At 32.1% G+C, this 8,315-nt stretch overlaps 1 protein-coding gene across 1 annotated transcript; it reads right to left on the bottom strand.

The window, feature by feature from the left end:
• Positions 1-331: 331 nt before the first annotated feature.
• On the bottom strand, positions 332-7,950 carry LOC111706412 (synapse-associated protein 1). Its single transcript, XM_023479288.1, has 12 exons — positions 7,822-7,950; positions 7,291-7,479; positions 6,190-6,334; positions 4,807-4,930; positions 3,800-3,907; positions 3,262-3,303; positions 2,880-2,941; positions 2,432-2,504; positions 2,094-2,147; positions 1,653-1,739; positions 1,214-1,375; positions 332-470 (listed from the first exon to the last, which is right to left on the bottom strand). Exons 1-12 carry the CDS (start codon positions 7,826-7,828, stop codon positions 351-353), a joined length of 1,173 nt encoding a protein of 390 aa, XP_023335056.1. The 5' UTR covers positions 7,829-7,950; the 3' UTR covers positions 332-350.
• Between the last annotated feature and the right edge of the window lie 365 nt (positions 7,951-8,315).

Raw genomic sequence — 8,315 nt, forward strand, 5'->3', positions numbered from 1 at the left:
ACAAACATGACTAACAGTCCAGTCCAGTCCAGTCCAGTCCAGTCCAGTCCAGTCCAGTCCAGTCCAGTCCAGTCCAGTCCAGTCCAGTCAATCTATGTATCTATGCAGTATGCACTATGCATCCATCTATCCTTCTATGTATCCACTATCCATGTATCAATATATCTATGTTTATGCATATATATATTTATCTATTATTCTATTTATTTTGTTATCAATCTATCAATCTGTACCCACTCACATCGAACTACCTGAGTAGTACGTTGAACAAGCCATTATTTTTTTGAATAAATTAAATCTTTATTTGGGAGAATTTTTGCGAGTCACCCTAATTGTATCTTATGTCTTATCTATACCTGTATCTGTTCCTCCCACTCTGGATTATCAAGTTGACCATCTCCTTGAACCATCTCGTATTCTAGTTCTCCATCTAGTTCACCTTCTAGCTCAGCTTCCCATTCAGAGTCATCCTAGGTTGGAAACTTATAATTGCGGTTCAATTCATGACAGATTTAACTGCTGAGGTCGGAAATAATGTATAGTGAGAAGTCGTTAAACTTGTTGCTAATGAATCACCTATCCAGTGTGTCCACTACAGTGGTAACCAGGAAATGTAGAATAGGAATACTACATTAAACCAAAACTAATGTGCATTTGATGTTGTTACAAAGCAAATCAAATCACTTATTAAGTGAAATGGGCCTGTTTACACAGCACAATTGCTATGTCTCATGCTCATTGGATTATAACTTAAATTTAAAAGTCAACTTCCCATTCCAGAATTTTCTGGTTATCACTGTAGTCATGCCTAGTTCAAGTATTTATTAATACCAAGCTCAGATTGTTTAACTACTGGTTCAGTTTAAAACAGTATTGACACAACCATTATTAAATTCTGCAAATATTGCTAAATCAATGCTTCAAGCACCAATAGGAAGCAAGAAAATAGTTAAAATCTTTTACAAGTAATAAGATTACTAAATTCGGAACCAGTGATTAAACCAGCTCAAACCAGTTTACCTCGTAAGGCCTAATTTACTATTTAAAGTTTTGATTATATTCTACTTCTTCTCAAAATTTCACTTTTCGAGTTAAACTACAGGTATAATACAAATAATTGCAAACTAGAGAAAAAAATGATATGTAATGTGCATGGTTGAGGCCCTGGGGAGGGGGGGAGGGGTGAACAACAGGGGGTATTGAAAAAAAGTACCTTTCCCAGTCCAAGTTTCTTCATTGCCTCATCAGCCTCTGCAAGATCCTTAGAGGATACTTGATGAGAATCAGAAACAAATTCATCATCATGTTCAGGATTAGATGGTCCTTCAGTATCATCTTCAACTGGTTTAGACCTTTCTTCGCCTGCTTTCACATCCTGATCATTTCAAAGGTTTACAAAAAAAAATAACTGTGTTTGACTAAATTAAATTAATGAATAAGAGCTAACCTTCAAATATTTTGAAGATTTTTAAGGGGGGGTAAATGCAAAATTTTACATTACATACTTATAAATTATTTATCTCCCCCCATTCAATGAACAAATGCAAAAAAATTGTGCTCAATGCAAATGTTAAAAATTCAGGATAACAAAAAAAAATTTGAGAGCGGAGCAGAAAAAAATGATTTTTCAATGTGTTCTGAACCACAAATACCTGGTTAATGTTTGTCATGTTATTAAGCTCAAATGATTGTTTGATAACTCCAACTCTATAGAAATAATTTCTCCAGAACTCTTCCTCCTGCACAGCACACAAAAATAGTAACAAAACAAAGACAAAAATAGGCTAGTTTGAAAATGTCTTGAAATTTTTATTACATTTAGCAAGAATATAAATGGTCCAAAAAAACACAAAAAGATTAAAAATATCATTTTTATTACTATATCCTAATTAAGAACCATAAATAAAATTTGATTATTATTTTTTAAAATTTTTTGTTGTTGATATTTTTCAATTTTGTTAAAATTATAGATTGTGAATAAGTAAATCATAATTATAGATTGGTAATGCAGCAAATATTGAAAAAAAGTCCTCAAATATAAAAATTATAAATTTGTTCACCAAATTTATTATGCACTACGCATGTTTGTGTTCCTTGATTTTTTTGGGGACAAGTTCATATCTAATTTTTTCTAATCTTACATCCTCCTACACAAATTCTTATTCAGGCAAAATGTTGACGACAAGTTACTTAGTTGTTATTTGGAAAGTCACAATTTTGCTAATAAAATATCTGCTTTCTGGTCTATCAGGAGGCACTTTTCCTGTAAATTTAAAAGTAATACAAATAAGAAAAATGTCGTTGATTTTCCTGTTGTCAGTACCAGATTTACAAACTTGGTCAAATTTATGTTAAGGCAAATCTTTTGAATGCTGACCAGCCATAAACTTTCCTGTCATGTAAGCTACCATAAAAATGAATAAAAATATTCCTTAAGTAGAACCAATGCGTGGGCGGATACACCAGCGCTCTCCATATCAAACTCTACTCCACTGGGCGGTGCTCTGAACAGGAAAAAAGCATATTAATTATTGAAAAGCAAAGATTATATGTTTGAATTATTTCATTATAACTTGCAGTATCCCTTAATGAGGGATTATTAAGTATTTCCTAATCTCTGCAATGCTCATCGCCTTGGCATAAAAATAAGCAAAAAAATGTGTATTTGTTTAAAAATCAGTAAATCGTGAAGAAATGTTCATGTCCTGGAACCTAAGCACTGCTTAGTTATAATTAAAAATAGCAATGATATAGATTTGGAAGTTTTTTTTTTGCCTAGGGTGAAACAAATGTCAGCTGTTTTGCCATCTTCAACTTCAACTTAATTTTCTTTTACAAAATCTGTATTTAATATTAATTGGTGCAATTGCAAAGCCTACCTCAGAAAATTTCTCTGGTCTAGTGACAAAGCTAGAATCTTCTCTTTAAGTTCATCTTCATTCTAAAACATCCTTTTTTGTAAAAATATTTTAACAACATTTTTATAAAACTACATTGAAACTGCAATTTGATCCCCATCCTAATCTTCCAAAAAAAGGGCTCTGCCATCAGGACAGGGGAGGGAAAAAAAGATACTTTTAACCAAATTTAATTTTAAAGAAATAAAAAAGATATGGCCCTATCAATTTAAAAATTAACCATATATGGTCAAAACTTTTGTACTTTAAAATCTATTGATAACACCCCAAGCTTAATGTGCCATTAAAAGGTTATACACTATTTATGTCAAGTTTATAAAGTTTTAGCCTCTATTAAGTTTACCTGATAGCCTGACCATGGTGCAGTAGGCATATCTTTATCTCCCTAAAAATAACAAAAAAAGATTTTAGAACTGTACGTTTCAAATAAGTATATATATACAATAGACATTATTCAATTAGTCCAGTGGTATATAGTTTTAATACGAGTACTGAGTAAAGGGAAAAAATTGTAAATTTGAACTTTGATATGCAGTTTTTGTTTACTCTAAGATACATTGAGATTTTCCCCTTAAACTCATATATTTTCCACTAAAACTCATCTCATTTCCACTAGAACTAATTTATTTCCCCCTTAAACTAATCTAATTTCCACTAGAACTCATTAAATTTCCACTAGAACTCATCTATTTCCCCCATTAAACTCATCTAATTTCCACTAGAACTCATCTATTTCCCCCTTAAACTCATCTAATTTCCACTAGAACTCATTTATTTCCCCCCTTAAACTCATCTCATCTATTTATCCCCTCAAATTCGTCTATTTTCACTAAACTCATCTATTTACCCTTGATAGGAATGATTTTTATAAAGAAAAGTACCTTTGATTTGATAAAGTTCTCCTGCTCCTGGTTAAAGTCAGAAAGCATTGGAGCTTTAGAAACAGTGTCCTGGAGCACCTTAGTGTAGCTTGAGGCAGCCTTTCCAACCTTCAGAGATATTATCAGTTAAACAAGCAATCAATCAAACATCAAATAAACAATCAATTTGAATTTTGTTCCAATACTTTTTCGAAAGCTAATGACAATTATTTTAAAAAAATTCGAAAATTCGAAAATCAACAGATGTGTCTGTGAATAAACATTGTGTTGTGATCAGTCTGCACTTTAAAGTACAGTGCAGTACAGTAAATATTGGCTAAAATTATTTAAAAATATTTTTAATGGTTCACTTTTTTTCTTCAAGTTCTGGAACTTATTAAACCATAAAAATTGAACCAATTTTCTGTGATGATTATTTTATGGATGTTTTGAGGGGATTGGGGTTGAGGGATGCATGATACACCGAGAAGGCAGATTTTCTTCCTGTGAATGGGATTGGGTCCCAGTGCTGGATTACGCATTCATTCCACCCTCCCCCCTCCTTAATTTCTTTGTTAGAGTTGCTGTTTACTTTGAGCCCAAGATCTTTCTTAAAATCAAATATATTAGTTACTTTCTGTTTATGTTATGAATCCCTATCTGTCTCCATGCCCAACCTTCGATTGATGCTGCACTGATTTTCTCTTTGGTTCTTTTTGTGTATGTGGTTTTTTTAAAATGCTATAATTCAATTAAAGAATTTGGTCAACAGGCGGGCTCAGCTAAAACAGCCCCAGGCTATTGAGTCTGCCTGCTGCAGAAAATAATATTTTACATATTGTGGTTTTTAAAAATTAATTCTTAAATATTGTTTTTTTTTCTGCAGAAATAAATGATTTGATTTTCAAGAGTTGATTTGATATTATTCAAATATCAATTTTATTTTAATGAAATGAAATCAAATTGAATGTATTTTGAATGAATAAGATTATTTTCTCTAAACTTTTAATGTTCATGTAATTTCTAACCTTAGAGAATGCATTAGAGAAGAAATCAGTTTCTTCTTCTTTCTCTTTGTCCTCGGTCTTCTCTTTCTCTTCTTCTATCTTCTCAAAAGAGCTGGATCCAGTTAAACCAGATAATCCAATTTTACTAAACAATTAATGATAATAAAAAATTTAACTTTTGCAAGTTATTTACCCTATTCATGACCATTCTCCTTGCCTGGAAAATAAATACCCCGGGACATAATTTCATGAATAAACATTATCAATTTCTATGATGGAACCTTTAAAGATCAGGGTGAGCATATCAGATTTGAAAACAAATGTCTTTAGGTTTTACATTTGACATTTAAAACTTTTTTGTTTTGTTTATTCCAGGTTACAAATATACTCATTTTCATGCTAAATCAAGTAGTAAAGGTTACAGTGACCGTGGGATCTAATGTCATGCCAGAATCTTTCTTCATAAAACGCCCTTAGCCAAGATTTTTTTGACAGAAAACAATTATACCTCTGAATATACAATATAAAATAGTTTGAAATTCTTCCATTAAAACACAAAAATTAGTTAAAACTATAAAAGATCCATATAAATTTTTATTTATGTGAATCCATATCCTGGATCCACCCTGAAAAAAAATGTATCCAGATCCAGGTCATAAACATTTCTTAATGATTAATTTTTATTTTTTTTCCCTTACTTCTTTTTCGCTTTTTTTGCTAAAATAAGCACAAATTGAGTTTCAGCATAAGAAACAATTCAGAGATAATGCTTATTAGTTAAATTCAGAGATTTAATGCTTATTAGTTGACAGTTGAGATTTGCATTTTAAGAGAAAAAGTAAATTTTTAACTAAATTTGGCTGGTACTTTGCACCTTCATTAAAATAATAAAATTGTAAATTTGGCTGGTACTTTGCCCCTTCATTAAAATTGTAAATTTGGCTGGTACTTTGCCCCTTCATTAAAATAATAAAATTTGGCTGGTACTTTGCCCCTTCATTAAAATAATAAAATTTGGCTGGTACTTTGCCCCTTCATTAAAATAATAAATTTTGACTGGTACTTTGCCCCTTTATTAAAATAATAAAATTTGGCTGGTACTTCGCCCCTTCATTAAAATATTAAATTTTGGCTGGTACTTTGCCCCCTTCATTAAAATAATAAAATTTGGCTGGTACTTTGCCCCTTCATTAAAATAATAAATTTTGGCTGGTACTTTGCCCCTTCATTAAAATAATAAAATTTGGCTGGTACTTTGCCCCTTCATTAAAATAATAAAATTTGGCTGGTACTTTGCCCCTTCATTAAAATAATAAAATTTGGCTGGTACTTTGCCCCTTCCTTAAAATAATAAAATTGGCTTTTTTCTGTTTGCAAATACCAAGTACTAGAACTTGAAAACACCTGAATGCAGAGCTGAGGTATCCAAGTCCTCCAGAGTTTCCATCCTTCACCTTCCCATCCTCCTTCACCTTCCCTTCATCATTCACCTTCTCCTCTTCTCCTTCCTTCACTTCTCCCTCTGATTTAGAACCCACACCAACTTTTCCTAAAACACAAGCAAACATTTGATCTTGTTGTTAATGGTATTAAAGGGACTGAAAGCGTAATTTCAAGTGGCTCTCCTTGCAAAGATGGCAATGCCTGATTCACAGCGGCACCCTTAAACCCTTTTTCGTATCTAAAAGAGGTAAAAATGTTAATTTTTCTAGAAAAATAAGCATTTAATTCAAATAATTTCTATATGTTTTCCTACAATAGAAATACGCAAGTCGAGTAGAAAATCCACATTTTAAAAATAAATAATTCGAAATTATAAAATTTGATATCTTGTTACTTGGAAAGCCAAAGCTTTTAAGGGTATCGTTGTGAATTGGGAATTGTCATCTTTGCATATGGAGCAAATTGAAATAATGCTTAGAAAAAAAATTGCTCTAATATTTAAAAATGTGTTTTAAAATCAAAATTTTTTTGCAAAAAAACTAAAATATAAACCAAATTGTGTGGCTTTACTAATAGATAACCACAAAAGGTCAACGTAAATTTCAGAAATTTGAAGAACATCATGTTTTTTTGCAAATTAGTGAAGTTCAAAAAGTGTGAAAGCAGTTTATAACTGGAGTAATAATTTCAAATCCTATTTATTTTGCCAGCAATTCAGAGACCTTGACTGACAATCCAAAGACAAGATGGACAATTCATCGACAAAGATTGCCTAATTAAGTGACAATAGATTACCATGCATTAAAACAAATTGCCACAACAGTGACCAAGATTTAGTAATGTTAATTGGTACTTAATGTTAATTCAACACCTATTGGTAAGATGAAACTATCTTCAAGATTAAAAGAAAGAAAAAGCAACCAATTACTCTCCTTATATTATGACATGTACTGTACAACATTGGCTTAACCTGGGGGGGGGGGGGGCATCAGTCTCCACACCTTTTTTTGAGGTCGTTAAAGTCTCCTCCATTATTGATATATATTTACGTTTATATGTGACCTAATGTGTTAAAGAAAGCTGAAGAGAAGGTGGATGAGCTGTTCCCTTTCTCCTCCTTCTCCTTGCTGCTGCTACCCTGGCTGCTCTCCTCCTTGGTGGACTCTTGCTTTGAGCTGCTCGAGTACCAAGAGGAAGCCTGGAAGAAGCTTCCAACATAGTTAGAAGCAGCGTTCATTTTCTCACCAAGCTCTTAAAAACATAGATAATGACGATTTAAAATACTAGATTTAAGTGCGATGATGGAAGATGTATTTTACAGTAAGAACTAGAAAACTTAGACCCAAATGTCGTCTTGGATCTAATTTCTACTTTTATGTGGCTACTTAAGGATTTTGTAATAAATGAAGACGACAATAATTTTACCATTTTCTTGATTTTACTGTACTTTGCATCTTTCATGAATTTTTTCTTTAATTGATAAATATTTACGACACAAAAAACTTGCAAATTCAAGTAAATTTCCCCCCCCCCTTCCATTTTTTTATTTATGAAAATTAACACCATTATTAAAAAGTTGAAGAATGAGTCTACCTGCCATAGTATGTTTATTATCCAGGGGTAGATCCTCAGTAGTAGAACCAGTATCTAACTCAGGTCCACTGCTAGTGGGGGAGCTAGCTTCAGTCTAAATATCACAAAAAAATTGGCAATCAATGGGACTGTAAGCGTAATTACAAGTGACCCCCCATGCAAACATAGCAATGCCCGTTTTACAATGTGGGAAATAACGTCGTTTTTTCTGACTCGATAAGTATTAATTTCTGTAAATTTTAATAAACATAAAATGGGAATCTAATAAATACTTTATCAGACAAAGCTTTTAACGGTACCGTTGTAAATCGGTCATTGCCATCTTCTCATGGAGGGTCACTTGAACTTACGCTTACAGTCCCTTTAACAGTAAACACTGTTTTGAAACTAAAGGCATATTTACAAAATAACGTTTACATCTTTTACGTTTTGTCGAGAAACCACAATAGAAGCCATAAGTTAAGAGTTAAGTTAAGAGTGAAATTAAGAGTGAA

This window comes from Eurytemora carolleeae, unplaced genomic scaffold (genome assembly GCF_000591075.1).
Source record: "Eurytemora carolleeae unplaced genomic scaffold, Eaff_2.0 scaffold230, whole genome shotgun sequence".
NCBI classification, from domain to species: Eukaryota; Metazoa; Arthropoda; class Copepoda; order Calanoida; family Temoridae; genus Eurytemora; species Eurytemora carolleeae.